The 17,492-nt window shown below is 42.9% G+C and overlaps 1 protein-coding gene across 1 annotated transcript; it reads left to right on the plus strand.

The window, feature by feature from the left end:
• Nucleotides 1-2,295: 2,295 nt before the first annotated feature.
• LOC139364792 (zinc finger CCCH domain-containing protein 7B-like) lies at nt 2,296-17,188 on the plus strand. The gene is made up of 23 exons (XM_071101890.1): nt 2,296-2,482; nt 2,790-2,857; nt 3,010-3,046; nt 3,329-3,526; nt 3,938-4,096; nt 4,515-4,595; nt 4,813-4,866; nt 5,341-5,383; nt 5,529-5,725; nt 5,814-6,234; nt 6,387-6,448; nt 6,630-6,738; nt 6,990-7,148; nt 7,318-7,520; nt 8,139-8,239; nt 8,361-8,542; nt 8,872-8,948; nt 9,069-9,226; nt 9,866-9,971; nt 10,218-10,326; nt 12,760-12,893; nt 13,099-13,268; nt 13,477-17,188. The coding sequence occupies exons 2-23, from the start codon at nt 2,799-2,801 to the stop codon at nt 13,655-13,657; spliced, it is 3,000 nt and encodes a 999-aa protein (XP_070957991.1). The 5' UTR covers nt 2,296-2,482; nt 2,790-2,798; the 3' UTR covers nt 13,658-17,188.
• Nucleotides 17,189-17,492: the final 304 nt, after the last annotated feature.

Consider the following 17,492-nt stretch of genomic DNA (forward strand, 5'->3'; position numbering starts at 1 on the left):
TTTACAGTGTCCCAAAACTTTTTGGAACTACAGGATGCAAATTTCTGTTTGAAAAAGCTAGCCGTAGCTTTTCTAACTGACTGAGATAAATAAATATCAAGGGTCTTATTTTTGCCGTTCTTGCTTATCCATACAAATCGTATCATGTAAACTAACACTAACACTACTAACACTAACACTAAGACCACACTATCTGAGAGCTGTTGGTTAGAGCGCATGTATGGAGATCAGAGTAGCCACATTTGCTATTTATCGACAAAACTATTGGTAGAGTTGAGAATGCGATGGAAACACATTTAACTTTAGATTTTTATTCTGTACATGAAAACGTACGTACAAAATGTGATTTTTATCCGCAAAAGTCAGTTTGGTGGAAACACCATTGGTGGGAAAAAAACACATATTTTCTTGAATGTAGATTTTAAAATATTTGCATTAAAATGTGTCGCCAATTGGATGGAAATCTAGCCATAGTTTTTTAAAATGTAAATGTTTTTAACTTTGATGATGTCATTGGGTAGAACGTTTTTAAATGTGTCTTCCATAAAACTTAAATTTGCTTAGGTCCACAGACGACGCAATCGTCATCACACTGCACACTGCCCCATTCCATCTGGACAAGAGGAATACCTGTGTAAGAATGCTGTTCATTGACTACAGCTCAGCATTTAACACCATAGTACCCTCCAAACTCGCCATTAAGCTTGAGACTCTGGGCCTCGACCCCGCCTTGTGCAACTGGGTCCTGGACTTCCTGACGAGCCGCCCCCAGGTGGTGAGGGTAGGAAACAACCTCTCCACCCTGCTGATCCTCAAAACTGGGGCCCCACAAGGGTGCGTTCTCAGCCCTCTACTGTACTCCCTGTTCACCCATGACTGTGTGGCCATGCACGCCTCCAACTCAATCATCAAGTTTGCAGACGACACTACAATGGTATTCTTGATTACCAACAACGACGAGACGGCCTACAGGGAGGCGGTGAGGGCCCTCAGAGTGTGGTGTCAGGAAAATAACCTCACACTCAACGTCAATAAAACAAAGGAGATGATTGTGGACTTCAGGAAACAGCAGAGGGAGCATCCCCCCCATCCACATCGACGGGACAGTAGTGGAAAAGGTTTTAAGTTCCTCGGCGTACACATCACGGACAAACTGAAATGGTCCACCCACACAGACAGCGTTGTGAAGAAGGCGCAACAGCAGCAGCGCCTCTTCAACCTCAGGAGGCTGAATAAATTTGGCTTGTCACCTAAAACACTCACAAACTTTTACAGATGCACAATTGAGAGCATCCTATCGGGCTGTATCACCGCCTGGTATGGCAACTGCTCCGCCCACAACCGCAAGGCTCTCCAGAGGGTAGTGCGGTCTGCACAATGCATCACCAGGGGCAAACTATCTGTCCTCCCAGGACACCTACAGCACACAGGAAGGCCAAAAAGATAATCAAGGACAACAACCACCCGAGCCACTGCTTATTCACCCCGCTATCATCCAGAAGGCGAGGTCAGTACAGGTGCATCAAAGCTGGGAACGAGAGACTGAAAAACAGCTTCTATCTCAAGGCCATCAGACTGTTAAACAGCCATCACTAACATAGAGTGGCTGCTGCCAACATACAGACTCAAATCTCTGGCCACTATAATAAATGGATTTAATGAAGGTACCACTAGTCACTTTAAATAATGCCATTTTAATAATGTCTACATTACTCATCTCATATGTATATACTGTATTCTGTACCATCTACTGCATCTCGCCTATGCCGCACAGCCATCATTGATCCACATATTTATATGTACATATTCTTATTCATCCCTTTACATTTGTGTGTATAACGTAGTCGTTGTGAATTTGTTAGATTAGTTGTTAGATGCTACTGCACTGTCGGAACTAAAAGCACAAGCATTGCGCTACACTCACATTAACATCTGCTAACCATGTGTATGTGACCAATAAAAATAGCTTTGATCTTTGCCGGTATTGAGCTAGAAATAATACAAATGTCTCGCTTTAAGAGGTAAAACGAGACGAAACTACTCAATATCGCCATCTGCCGGCCTTTGCGCTAGAACTGCAGAGAGAATCAACACAAAAAATGTGAAAGCTATCCTAGCTAGATGAATTTCTCAAATAAAATAAAAATGCAAACGTTTTAATTTCGTGTATAATTGATTACTTCCGTATGACATGTCTAAACAAGAAACATTTTATTCAGAGCACACCTCACCCTACCCTTGAAATAATCTCACTAGGACCTTGTGGGAGCCAAGCAACTCAAAAACAAGCTAGGGAGGGAGTGTGTGTTCATTGTTCAGCTGAGGAATTGGAAGTGAAACTCACATGTAAATTGTCCACGAAAAAAATACCATTGCAAAGAATTGCACTGGATGGCTGGTTGCTGTACAGCTCTAAATTCTCTGTGGCGAGATTTTCGGCTGTCCACAGCAGTAAACGTCGATTTATGTGTTTTATCACCAGGTGGGTTGTAACTTCCTCGAATCATGCCCAGCTAACGTTAGCTAGCTAGTTAGCATGAAAGCTAGATAACTTGAGACATGGTTAACTATTTAACGTTAGCTAAAAATATATATATATATTTGGCTAAACTGGCCAGGTATTTTCTCGTTGCTGTATACTTTGCACGAGCTCCTGAACCTAGTTTATTTATTCTGGCTAGGTAACGTTAATTCGATAGTAGACGTCAAAATTATTTTGATATGGGCCTAACGTTAATTCGATAGTAGACGTCAAAATTATGTTGATATGGGCCTTTCTCTTTTTACAGTGTGCAGAGATGGACATGGACCGTCAAAAGCGCCAGGAGGGCATTCAGAACGCCCTGGGATTCATACAGTGCGAAATAAACATTCCCCTGCAATTCCCACAATTTTTCAACTAAATTGTAGCCAGTTGCTCTCTTACTTGTCATTCATCCTATACCCTCAAACGGCCATACGGCACTAGTTCACTTGTATTGATAGGTTATCTTTTCCTCTGTGTCCTAGGTCTTCTTTGCCTTATCCAAAGCCTGAAGGCTATAAGGTAGGGATTAATGAATGCGATGACTGTCTTCTCTCTTGACCGTAGTCTAGGCATGTCTACACCCCCTATACTGTTCCAAAGAACATGTTGTGTGCTCGCAGTCAGCTTGGCCTTTTCAGAGATGTTCTCCATTTCACATTTGGTCCATTATTGCCATGGGAAAAAAGTACCAAAACCAGCCATAATACTGATTGGACACATCCATGTCCTTTGTGGCTTGTCCTGTGTACTGTCTTTATCTCACGCCCATGCCATATTCCTCTTCTCTGAATGTCCCTCCAGGGGTTTCTGACCCAGTTGGTGTGTAACTTGCTGGATGAGGGGAATGCAATGTTCAGGGAGGGTGAGTGGCAGCAGGCCATAAAGGACTTCAGTGAGGGTGTTAACGTGGCCCACTATGCCCAGGCTGAGTCTCTAGAAATTCCCTCAGCCCTGCTGGAGAGTCTGTATTTCAACAGGGCAGCAGCCTACCACAGCATGGTGAGTCAGAGTGGTGTGTCACCAGGATTATGCGTCTTTGATCCACAATATGGATGATTGAATGAGGTTCACAATTCTGTATACAAAAAGTATGAAGTCATCTTTTACATATAATATTTAATAGCAATTGTGTTGGAAGCAAATGTGCTGTAGTGGGTAAATATTGAACCAATGGTGAATACCCATTGCAATCTCTCAATTTCAGTATTTCGTGTTGTTGCATCACATTGTTCTATTGCATCATGTGCAACGTGTGTTTCAGCCTCATCATTGAAATGTTGCCAACAGTCAGACACTTCCTCAACATCCCCTTGAAGTTACAGAGCCTGTATCATCTATCATTACCCCATTCTCATTAGCCTGTATTAACCCACACGTTACCTGTCATCTCTTTCTCTCCATCTCTCTCAGGGGGAGTATGAGCAGGGTGTGCAGGACTGTGACAGTGCGCTGGCTCTGTGCAAAGACAGTTGCAGGGCACTCTACAGGAAGGCTCTATGCCTGCGGGAGCTGGGCCGTTTCAGAGAGGCCTACAACTGCAGCACGGGCTGCCTGCTCACTACGCCTAACGTGAGTAACATTATGAATGTTCACATCAGAGGCTGTTTTCTTGAAGTAGAAAAGCATGTACACCCTTAAAAGGTTAAGTAGTATATTGTTTTTATCTATAAAATGTCTAGCACAACTAGCAACAATTTATTTTTACCACTTGACATATGTAATTTTGGATTCCTCATGATGATCCGCTAGTGGAGAAGGAGAGTTTAATTTCATACAAGTGGATTTGTTTCCACATTTCCATCTCTCCTTCGAATACCTTTGATGTTTTTCAAAATAATGTGAGAAGACGATGCGGCGAGGGGGAGACCTCACACCGTACTTTTGCAGTATCATGTAATTCAGAATAAGTGTTTGTGAAATTAATTTAATAAAAAGCGTATTTAAATGTAAAAAAAAAAATATATATATTATCTTGTACTCTTCATAGGACAAACATGTGTATGAGTTGGCACAGGAGCTAGCTAACAAACTGGGCCTGAAGATACGCAAAGCCTACATTAGCACACAGGTGAGAATCCGTTTGCAAAGCAGAAGGTCTAGATTCAAACAGCATGGCAAATTACCTTCCATGATAAAGTGGCTTGGATTCAATTGTTCTCAATCTGCCATGAGCTGCTTATGCCCTGGTTTAAATCTCAATTTGGATTCATAACAATTGAAGTCATTAAGTTTGACATTTTCATTAGGTTGCCTCTTTATGGAGTTAGTATTTGTTTCCTTTGCAGGAGTCGGCCAAATCTGAGAAAAGTAATGGGAACTCAGCTCATTTTGCAGGAGAGGCAAGTACAACAACTTTCACATTACACTTTAAGGTTGCACTATGCAGAAATCGCTCCGCCATTTCATAGTTGCTGAAACTAATAGTTTGCCTAATTACAAGGTAATTATAAGCTAGTTTAGTTTAGAGAATCATTGTACCATCTAAACCGCTCTGAAATATATTTTCCATAACCAAAAATATTTTTTTCAGCTGTTTGAAGCTGGTGTACAAAACCAAAAGTAATAGACACAAAAACAAAACATAAGAATAGGAAGCGTAGAAGAGAGTACATAGAAAATATCTATCGCCTTTTAGACTTGTTTTCAAGTAGAATTATACATCTATAACCACATTTCTATGTGAATTTAGTTGGGCTGCCCAAAAAGTTACATATTTCCACTTAAATTGGTTGAGATTTGGAATGTACTTTGGTTTACCTGTTGATTTATTGTCACTTAAACAGAAGCTGTTGTCTTTCTCTTTTCACCTCAAGATGTATGGCAGTGGTCTGGATTCCTTAAGTGACATCTCATCAGGTAGTAATTCTCCTTACCAGAAATGTTGAATTACCTATCTCATTGTAATGTAAAGACTATCGAAGAAGATTTGTCAAAAGTAGTAATAACAATTGAATAACTTCCAGAAAATTAATCTCACATGTTCCCTCTCCCTGTCTTTCAGTTGGTATCTCCTGCAAGCCTCTATCCGCCGCTATCCCAGTTAGTGATGAATCCTCTCCCTCTGGTCCTCTGGTCTACTCCAAACTTCTGGGTAGCCCTGTCCAAGGCCCCCGGCGGTTGCCCATCTCTGTGCCTGAGTCGGAGAATCTGGGTGACGGTGAGCTGATGGGAGACGATCTAGACAGCCTGCTGGACTGTGTGAGTTTGTCTACTGGTCGACATAGTATTCTGATATAGCTTCCCTGAATCTGTCAATGCAACTTCTTATTTTCTCGTTCTCATTCAGATTCCCCCCCAACGTGCCTTTCCCATCATCCTCCCCAGCTCAGCTTGTGTCCCCATCCAGCTCCCATTTCCCTCACGCCTGCCCGCCCCCTCGCCCCGGCTCCCCCCAGCCTTCTTCAACTCAGCCATCAGCCAGCTCAACTCTCTGGACACATTCCCAGGCATGGGTGGGGGGGATGCCCTGGGTGCTCTGAAATCTTTAGATGGCCTTGATGCACTAGACTCTCTAGATACTTTAAACAACCTGGACACCGTTTCAGGCCTTGGTGGTGGGGATGCCCCGGCTCCCACAACAGCACTCTATTCACTTGATGCCTTAGATGCCCTTGACAGTTTCTACCCACTTGGGGGCGCAATTGCAGCCAAACCAGTGGTGGTGGGGGGAGGGGGGCTGGACTCCCTCTCTGAGTTCAACCTGCCTGGTGAGTCGATTGAGGGTGGTAATGTCTTGTTAGCTTATATCAATGTATACATGGTTCATTTTTCTTTTAATATTTAACACCAAGGCAGGTATGAACCTAATGTAGGTGTTATAATTGATTGTTCTGTTTTTTTGTTCTCACACTATCTCAAGGTGCAAGAATCTCCCACAATGTTCTCTCTGCAACACGTTCGCCCAAGAAGTCCAATCACACAGTAAGCCATTTATTTCTGTCAGCAGAATTTGCTGGACTCCCTCCCGTACATTGTGTACATTTAAATTAAAACATTTATTATGCAACGTTTAGGTCACATAGAACTTTGTCGTTTACAGCGTCATGCTAGTTTTACCTTGACATATTAACCTAAATTAATTTCTATTACCATGGTGATGTAGGTGGTAAAGAATGGCCAGGTCTCCTCCAAGCTTTCTCAGCTGACCAAGAACCCCCTAGCAGCCACCCATGACTTCATGCAGGCCTGTGCCACGTGCTACAGCTGGATAGGTACAGTAGTGGACATGATAAACTCGCTCTCAGCTAGTGTCCCTCCCCCAGTTTACTTCTTAGACCGCTGCATCACTCGGGAGGCCCCCTACTTCTAACTAATAGGACTGACAGTTTCAAGGCATCATAGCTGAGGTTCACCTGTCTATTCTTATGTCCCCCCTTAACTACCCCTTTCTCTGTCTCTCTCCCCCTCTTTTCCCCTTTACCCGTATATCCCTCTCTCCTCCCTCCCTTTCTCTGTCTCTCAGGTCCAGGGGTCCTGGACTACCAGCACCAGGAAGAATTGGCCCACCGTTGTAAGCGGGACATTCTTCTGTGCAGGATCAGGGCTGCAGAGCACCCTGTCTGGAACAGGGTGCGACCCCGCCCCACGCACAATTTTACTGGGCCGTTTGTGCTCTGCAAAGGTACGGAAAACAACAGTCACTGGTGTGGGAAAGAGGCTCTGTTTAGATGAAGATAATGTGTGTGTGTCATAGTTCAAATTACCCAGTCGTTTTAATCTGTGGAAAAAGGGTCCTAAAGGTTAGCGTTGGTCTGAGTTTGTATATGTTGTAATCCCTTCCCTCTGTGCAGAGGTGCTGGAGACTCAGAAGTGTAAGTATAGGGAGGGCTGTACGTTTGCCTACTGCCAGGAGGAGGTAGATGTGTGGACCCTGGAGAGGAAGGGAGCCCTGAACAGAGAGCTGTTGTTTGACCCGCAGAGGCCCAACAATGACAGGCTTAGCATCACATGCCTGCTGCAGCTCCACAACGGCATGTTCATGTACCTCTGTGAGGTAGGACACACACGCACACACACACACGTGTGCCCTTACACAGACACACCTCCATATGTCCAAGCTTTACCAGTGAAACATGGTAGAGGGCTGCGTGTCCCGACAGAGATCGCTGCAGAGCGGTCGTCATTTTTCATGCTGCGTGCGGGGAGCGTGCAGTCAGACAGACGACTTTGGTATTAAAATATTTTTGTTGTCCCGCAGATTATTTAGAAATGGTCGTCTTGCTGCTTTGTATGCTAAAAGCACAATTTTCGCATTATTCACACACTGCTTCAACTTCAGTAGCCTACCTCTCCTCTCCTAGTTGGGAGTGAGAGTTCAAGTGTGCCTAGTATGTGTGGTCTCATTGAAATAGAGTTGGCTGCCTACATGGGCGGAGAATCACGTGGCAGTTAACTTAAATATGATTAGACTGTAGCTTACTACAGTGTATAAATACATATTGATAATGGAAAGAAGTGGAGGCGCTCAACCAACGTGAGATGAGGTGCAATAAAAATGTGATGGAAAAAATCTGTCCCGCGCAGACCTCTAAAACAATGCTCCCCCCTACTTCTTGTCTCTGTTTACCTCAACTTTCCCCCTCATTCTCTCCCCCCCTTTCTCTCTCCTCAGGAGTGCTATGACAGTAAGCCCAGGATCATCAGTAAGCACAGTAAGGAGGTGCCGTCCACCTGCTCCAACCCCTGCGCCCGACACCCATTCAACAAAAACAAGTGAGTCACATTTGCTCCCCTCCCTCCCTCCCACACACACACACACACACACACACACACACACACACACACACACACACACACAAACAAACCCTCACTCTTCCCCCCCTCTGCCCTGCAGGTGCCTGGTGCATGCGGTGAGGTCCAGCAGCGTGCACTACACTAAGATCCGCCCGCTGTATACCCAGTGCCAGTTGGACGTGTGCCGCCATGCCCAGCGCTACGGCTGCCAGCGAGAGGACAGCTGCTCCTTTGCCCACTCTGTCATAGAGCTCAAGTGCTGGAGGCTGCAGCAAGACTCTGGTACAGTCAGACTTGATGCACACACACTCATGAACATTGTACTTGGTCTCAGACACAGAGAGACATATTTATTCCTGTCTAATAAATGTGAAAACATTTTTAAATGTAGAGGCCGATCTACAATAAAACATCTTTATTTGTAAATGTTTGTTTCTATACTAAAAGTCAGGAAACTTTCAACAAAGTCCAGTAGGTGTCAGTAGACACTGCCGTTCAGACTTGTCATAGTTGATAAACACTGTAAAACACTGTTTGTAAATACTGTCTGTAAAAAGTGATGCCTAGGCTCAACTAGGCATCACTTTTCTGTGTATGTGCCTGTTCTTTAGGCATCACTCATGAAGAAATTGTTCAGGAATCCAAGCGACACTGGCATAAACAGGAGCAGGTCACGCACAAACCCAAGGTATAATATCTCTGCTATGCCACATCTCATAATATGGTGAGACAACGGCTCCTGTGTAGTTTGTCTGATTCTCTACCTTTTGCCTCTCTGTTTTTGTCCCTGTGACTTGTTGACTATAAGCCGGTGTACATGCCACCACCATCTTCATCCTCAAGTGGGGGAGGAGGCTATTGCTTGAACCTGAAGAGAAAGTTTGTTTGTGGTCAGTGCTGGAGGGACGGGCTGGTCAGCGGGCCGGACAAAGCGCTTAAGTACTGTGCAGCCAAGGCCAGGCACAGGTGAGGCTGCACTCTACCTAGCATCCCTAGCCAGATGGAGACCAATGCTTCACTGTAGTATGCAACAATTCTATATGACTGACCACTGTTATTCACTATTGTCTATCAAATCAAAGTTTATTTGTCACGTGCGCTGAATACAACAGGTGTAGACCTTACATTGAAATGCTTACTTACAGGCTCTAACCAATAGTGCAAAAAAGATATTAAGTGAACAATAGGTAAGTAAAGAAATAAAACAACATTAAAAAGACAGGCTATAAAAGTAGCGAGGCTACATACAGACACCGGTTAGTCAGGCTGATTGAGGTAGTATGTACATGTAGATATGGTTAAAGTGACTATGCATATATGATGAACAGAGAGTAGCAGTAGCGTAAAAGAGGGGTTGGTGGGTGGCGGGACACAATGCAGTAAGCCCAGTTAGCCAATGTGTGGGAGCACTGGTCAATGTATGGCCATTGTATATTAGATGTGTAGTCTGAGATATGTGTTCAAGTTTTATGAATGACAATAGAGACTGTTCATCTCGGGGACACAAACCAAGGTGTATGGAGCGTTTACAGCAAAGCCCTATGTAATTTAGGATAGTATCTTTCTGGAAAGTCCACCATAACTCTTACATCTCTCTCCCTGTAGTTGGACAAAGGAGCGTCGGGTGTTGTTGGTGAAGTTCTTCGAGGGAAAGAAGTGGGTGATGGTGCGGACGTTGCCTTTTGCCAAGACCTACCCCCAGCAGTATGACGTGTGTGCTTCCCCCTGCTACTCCTCATGCACGATCTGCTAGAAATGATTTTTGATAGACTCAACCAAGCATATTATCATTGTGTCTGTTTAACTTACAATTAACTATTATGTTAGAGTGTGCTCATGGGTAACGGTATATATTGGTCAGTTTAATTTAATACTTAATCATTGACACTGTGCAAACTTGTTTCCACAAACATCCTCGTAGTCTGTGCGTAACGGCATAACGTGTCCCCCTCATCAGATATGTGCCCATGTGGTGAAGCAGAAGAAGTGCCACTACATTGGGAACTGTGCCTTTGCCCACAGTGAAGAGGAGAAGCAAGTATGGACTTATATGAAGAACAATGGCTGTAAGTTTACACTATATTTTCATTATCCACTAAACCTTTTGTTCCACATTATCGCCTTTGTTAACTTTGATCTATGAGCAGGATTGGCTCAGATGCCTATTATACCCACCAGTACGCATCTAATTTTATTGGTCACATACACATGGTTAGCAGATGTTAATGCGAATTTTAGCAAAATGCTTGTGCCTCTAGTTCTGACAATGCAGTAATATCTAACAAGTAATCTATCAAATTCACAACAATTACCTTATACACATAAATGTAAAGGGATGAATAGAATATATAAATATATGGATGAGCGATGGCATGCGGCATAGGCAAGATGCAGTAGATGGTATAGAATATAGTATATACATATGGGACGAGTAATGTAGGATATGAAAATATTATTAAAGTGACTAGTGATACCTTTAAGTCCATTTATTAAAGTGGCTAGAGATTTGAGTCTGTATGTTGGCAGCAGCCTCTGTTAGTGATAGCTGTTTAACAGTCTGATGGCCTTGAGATTGAAAAACAGCTTCTGTCTCTCAGTCCCTGCTTTGATGCACCTGTACTGACCTCAACTTCTGGATGATAGCGGGGTGAACAGGCAGTGGCTCGGGTGGTTGTTGTCCTTGATGATCTTTTTGGCCTTCCTGTGACATCGGGTGCTATAGGTGTCCTGGAGGGCAGGTAGTTTGCCCCCGGTGATGCGTTGAGCAGACCTCACTACCCTCTGGGGAGCCTTGCAGTTGAGAGTGGAGCAGTTGCCGTACCAGGTGGTGATACAGCCAGACAGGATGCTCTCGATTGTGCATCTCAAATCAAATCAAATTTATTTGTCACATACACATGGTTAGCAGATGTTAAAGCAAGTGTAGCGAAATGCTTGTACTTCTAGTTCCGACAATGCAGTTGGAACTAGACTGTAAAAGTTTGAGTGTTTTAGATGACAAACCAAATTTCTTCAACCTCCTGATGTTGAAGAGGCGCTGTTGCGCCTTCTTCACCACGCTGTCTGTGTGGGTGGACCATTTCAGTTTGTCTGTGATGTGTACGCTGAGGAACTTAAAACTTCCCACCTTCTCCACTAATGTCACGTCGAGGTGGATAAGGGGGTGCTCCCTCTGCTGTTTCCTGAAGTCCACGATCCATCTCCTTTTTTTTTTGACGTTGAGTGAGAGGTTATTTTCCTGACACCACACTCTGAGGACCCTCACCTCCTCCCTGTAGGCCGTCTCTTCATTGTTGGTTATCAAGCCTACCACTGCAGTGTCGTCTGCAAACTTGATGAATGAGTTGTGCATGACCACGCAGTCATGGAACAGGGAGTACAGGAGAGGGCTGAGAACGCACCCTTGTGGGGCCCCAGTGTTGAGGATCAGCGCAATGGAGATGTTATTTCCTACCTTCACCACCTGGGAGCGGCCCGTCAGGAAGTCCAGGACCCAGTTGCACAGGGCGGGGTCGAGACCCAGGGTCTCAAGCTTGATGAGTTTGGAGGGTACTATGGTGTTAAATGCTGAGCTGTAGTCAATGAACAGCATTCTTACATAGGTATTCTTCTTGTCCAGATAGGATAGGGCAGTGTGATGGCGATTGCGTCACCAGTGGACCTATTGGCGCGGTAAGCGAATTTGAGTGGGTCTAGGGCATCAGGTAGGGTGGAGGTGATATGATCCTTGACTAGTCTCTCAAAGCACTTCATGATGACAGAAGTGAGTGCAATGGGGCGATAGTCATTTAGTTCAGTTACTTTAGCTTTCTTGGGAACAGAAACAATGGTGGCCATCTTGAAGCATGTGGGGACAGCAGACTGTGATGGGAATTGATTGAAAATGTCCGTAAACACACCAGCCAGCTGGTCTCCGCATGCTCTGATGGATGCCGTCTGGGCCGGCAGCCTTGCGAGGGTTAACAAGTTTAAAATGTTTTACTCACGTTGGCCACGGAAAAGGAGAGCCGCAGGCTTTGGTAGCGAGCCGTGTCAGTGGCACTGTATTGTCCTCAAAGCGAGCAAAGAAGTTGTTTAATTTGTCTGGGAGAACGACGAAGATCTTCGCAACGGGGCTGGTTTTCTTTTTGTAACCCGGGATTGACTGTAGACCCTGCCACAGACGTCTCGTGTTTGAGCTGTTGAATTGCGACTCTACTTTGCCTCTATACTGATGCTTTGCTTGTTTGATTGCTTTGCGGAGGGAATAGCTGCACTGTTTGTATTCGGTCATGTTTCCAGTGTCCTTGCCATGATTAAAAGAGGTGGTTCCCGCTTTCAGTTTTGTGCGAATGCTAGCATCAATCCACGGTTTCTGGTTGGGAAAGGTTTTAATAGTCACAGTGGGTACGACATCTCCGATGCACTCGCTAATAAACACGCTCACGGAGGCAGTGTATACATCAATGTATACGCATTAATATTGTTACTTACGTTCCTCTTTGAACCTGATCCTGAAGTGAAGGATATGCAGCAGATGTACGACATGTGGCTTACAATGACGAATCAAAACCATCTGCCGGATGACACCCTGATCACCCAACCCGTAGAGGAGAAGCAAATTGTCATGCCAACCGACTATGCCGAGCCAATGGTGAGTAAAGGCACTTACTCACAAAACCTGTTTGTTGGATGTAGAACTCAAACAATACATACAATACATAAAAGCTATCTACCACTATCAAGAAGGACTGCATTTTGATAGTGTGCATGCATCTTCATGCAATGTGTGCGTATGTCAGTGTGTATGAATACGTAACGTACTATAAGAACAGTTTTACTGTGCGTGTGTATTCTAGAGCGGCTTCCACTGTCGTCTGTGTGGGAGGCATAGTAACAGCGAGCGCCAGTGGCAGCAGCACATCTCCTCAGAGAAACACAAGGACCGTGTATTCAGCTGCGAGGGAGAGGACGAGAGCCTCACCTGGACATACCGCTTCCCCGGACTCCGCCTCGCCCTTTGTCCCAGGTAACACTCGCCCAGAGTCACAGTACTGGGGCTCAATACTGTAGTTCCTTTCTTATTACCCATCAAGAGATGCTCTGTATATGCACACAGAAAACACCTGGGATATGGCAGGGTTCACTTACCACACCCTTATCCTATTTGTTCCTGTCAAGTTTTATCGGTGTACAGTGATTGACGTATGTATATAATAGATCAATGTGATTGACAGGCTGGAGAGTGGCTGTCTCGAGGGGGTGAGCTGTGACTACGCCCACAGTGCTGAGGAGCTGGTGGAATGGCAGGAGAGGCGGGAATTCCTGCGGCGGAAGCTGGCCAAGGCCCGTAAAGACATGCTCATCAGGCCAGACGAGTTTGACTTTGGGAAGTACAACTTTCTCCTGCAGGACTGAAGCCCCTGTCCCCTGTGAGACACTTGCACCTGTAAATAGACAGCAGTCGTCTGTTTTGTTGAAAACCCTGGGGTGTATTTTCTTTATTAGTTAACAGTTAATACAGTTTATACCTGTTTGAGCTGGTTAGGACTGCAAGTGCCTTATTTGTCCAATATTTTCCTAAGGGCTTAACAAATGAGATCTTGGGTCCGAAAAAAGTAATTTAGCACTGCCATTTAACAAAACAGTACTGACCAAATATCTCCATTAATAGTCTGTTTAATCTATATACGTCTTTTTGGGGGATATTAAGAATTAATTTATGCTTCTGTTCTGTACAACCGTCAAACTTTCACAACTGTTCTTCCATCAAATGAAAACTGATTTTGCTGGAAGGCAAACATTATTCACTTTCACTTTATTAATGTGTCTTATGCCAATTTAAAGATGCAATGTTTAACTTTTTGGGTGACCTGAGAAAATTCACACAGAAATGTTAGTTTCTATGTGGTCATTCTAGAGTGGTCATTCTCATTGAAAGCTCTGTTCTATGTGCCCTATTTCTATGCTTAATGTTCTTAAGTTTTATTTTTGATTCTTTTGTTTTTGTACACCAGCTTCAAACAGCTGAAAATACTATATTTTTGGTTATTGGAAAGATATTTCACAACAATTTAGATGGTCCAATGATTCTCTACATTGCTTGTTTTGTCACCAACTTAAATTAGGCAAAGTATTAGAAGTTTAGCAACCAGGAAATGGTGAGTGATTTCGCATATTGCATCTTAAAAGAATTTGCTGCTGCCATTGTAGACAGACAAAACGTTACAGAATATGATCACACTAATACAGGGGTACTGCTGGGTGTTCATGGAAATATACAAATATTATTTTATTTCAATGTTTTTATCAATATTGCTAGCAACAAGTTTCAATTAATTTTAAATTAGACATACAATATAAATGAGGATAATATCTTATTTCTAATGATGTCAACTATATTTCTCAACTCCTAACATTGAGAAAATGACACTCATTGGAGCTAATTGCACTCACCGGACAGTGTTTCTCCTATAGCGGTGAGCCACCGCTGCTAAATTGTTGCCACTGCTCCAAAAAATATGATTAAACATTTTCGGGCTGGTTAAACATTTTCAGTGTAAACATAAACAACTAAACCAGATATAAAGTATGTAGAAAATATATAATGGAGCTATATATCTTAAATAAGATTACATTCTCAAATTCTAAACATTTTATGGAATTTGATTTGAATTCACTCCAATAGCATAAGAACATGTAAGCCATGGCAAAATGTGTAGAATTTCAGAAAATTTGCTTTAAAACTGCAGATTTTCTGTGTGGTCCAGCGGCACACGTATATGCCGGAGTTGGTGTGGGTTTGAAACCGGCCCACTGCCCTTTGAATCACCCCATCTTCCCTGTCTTTCACATTGTACTCTCTTCAAAAAAGCAAACATTACAAAAGGAATGGGACTGCCACACTCCTTAAAAGAAAAGACTTCGACTTAATTTTCTCTCACCCCGATGATAAAATGTGTGGAATTGCAGGAAACTAGCTTTAAAACAGTAGCATTTTCTCTCCGCCTCATGACAAACAAAAATTAAAACATTTGTCTTTGCGGCCAAGAGGAGGGTGTCTACAATTAGCGGTCGGACTCTACCACGCCTACCACTACTACTGGCTAAATAGATTGAGGATGCTAACTAAGGCCTAACCTGTGGGTATATAATTGACCCTTAATGGGTATATAATTGACCCATAATTTAATATCCAATACAAGAGAGATTGGAAGTTCCTCAAATGTGCCTGTAGTAGTAGTTCCTATCTAGCGTAGAGACTCAATCTTTTCTTCGGCACACCATGAGTATCTGCCCAGTAAATTTGAAGATGTGAATAAATGTATCTCCACATGTGTAGTCCTGCACATTAATACATTATATCAATGTTGGCAAACAATAAGTAATAACATGGTAGTTAAACCTAGTAAAATATCATATTGATTTCTATACCTTAGTTATTTTTTTACCAAATCATACTTTGTATTGTTGGGTTCAGAGTATGCTTCTGGGTGTGTCATTCCTGTTTTGCAAGGGCGGTGGCCTAAAAGCTAAGACTGTAATTCTAAATAAGGAGAGAGAAGAATACATAATTCAGAGTTGTGCAGATGAGAGCATTTAGCCCTAGAAGCTGAAAGAGGCAGTGAAGCATACCTAATCTCAGAGCATTTTGTCTTATTCTGTATGTAAATCCGAGACACGCCATTTAGTATGATATGTTACATTTCGTATGGTATGTGTTCATTTGGGGATTTCCATCACCCGTACAATATGTTACGAATTAGCAAAACGTATGGTATGTTACAAATTCTAGCTAGGTGTCTGTTAGCTAGGCTCGGGGTTAGAGTTTAGGAGGTAGGCTAAGTAGCTAAAAAGTAGTTCAGAAGTTGCTGAAGTTGTCCATGATGCTAGACATTCATGTTATACGCCAACCTATCCACCTTACTTTAGTTTTTGTCTTAAGTAACCATCTGTTTTTTGTAACCATACCAAACGTAACATACTAATTTGAGTGTCCCAGATATACATTTACTAGGTTACGTCTAGTCTATGAGACCAGGCTGGGTGAGGGGTTAACATGCACACTTTTTGTTCTGTATACATCACTGGTAATTATGTTAGTGTTAGTTCATAAGCTTTGCACATGGGAAGTGTGTTTAATACCAGCTTTAGCCAGTATAGAGAGGTAATGGATACTCTCGGAATGAACCAAATGGAAGGTTTAAGTTTGTTACTAAATACTATTATTTCAATGACAATTATTATGGCTATAACTATTTTGATTTACAACATTCTAAAATAATCTATAGAGTGGTACGTTTCCTACTATGGAAACAAAGTCAGTGAGCTGGATCCTGTTGATTTGCCATAGGCCAGTTTTTTCTAATCTCTGAACGTTTTGGTTTTTGCCCTGACACTACACAGCTGATTAAAATGATCAAAGCTGGATGATTAGTTGATTATTTGAATCAGCTGTGTAGTGCTAGGGCAAAAACCAAAACGTGCACCTCTTAGGGTCCCGAGGACCAAATTTGGGAAACTGCCATAGGTTTTGTCCTGGATTAAATAATTCTAATCGAGGAGTGAATCACATTGACCTTCATCACATCCATCTATGTCATTGAACTGACTGCACCACAATATATCTGCCTATGTTGTTTGTCAAGGACTTTTTTTCAGGCAGTTTAATCCTTGCTGGCTGGAAACAGTTATTGAAACTGAAGTGCCCCCTCTCAAAGCCATCAAAATGACCCCTTTATAAAAGTGCACCCTTGTCAAACACTATTCACACTGCTCTCGTGACCACACTATTTTATTGTAGCTGCCGTACTGATTGAACAGATGGTTAGAGACTGCAGTGTTTGTGCATTTAATTTCCAACATCATGGTACCTGAGAAAACAAAAATGAATTGTTTGAGCTATTGACCAAATCTGACATGTTAAATAAAACTATTTTTGAGAGGTAATAGATCCATGATCCTTTTTTTTACTGTTGACAATTATTTTGTTACTTATTCTAATTTATTAGACAACTATAACACTGACTACGTTCTGTTATCAAAGGACACTTTATATATATATTGTGTAAAAATCTGTGTTCTAGTTAGTGTGGTTCAAGTCATTGAGGTTCAAGCGGAGGGTAAATGATTTCCACCTTCAGATCTTCATTATGTGCTGTTTAGTGTCCCGATTGCTTGCGAGTGCGTGATGAGATGGGGGGTTTCGCACCTTTGTGGTCGAAAACACAAACCGGCTCCCAACTTGTAATTG

This window comes from Oncorhynchus clarkii, chromosome 13 (genome assembly GCF_045791955.1).
Source record: "Oncorhynchus clarkii lewisi isolate Uvic-CL-2024 chromosome 13, UVic_Ocla_1.0, whole genome shotgun sequence".
Classification (NCBI taxonomy): Eukaryota; Metazoa; Chordata; class Actinopteri; order Salmoniformes; family Salmonidae; genus Oncorhynchus; species Oncorhynchus clarkii.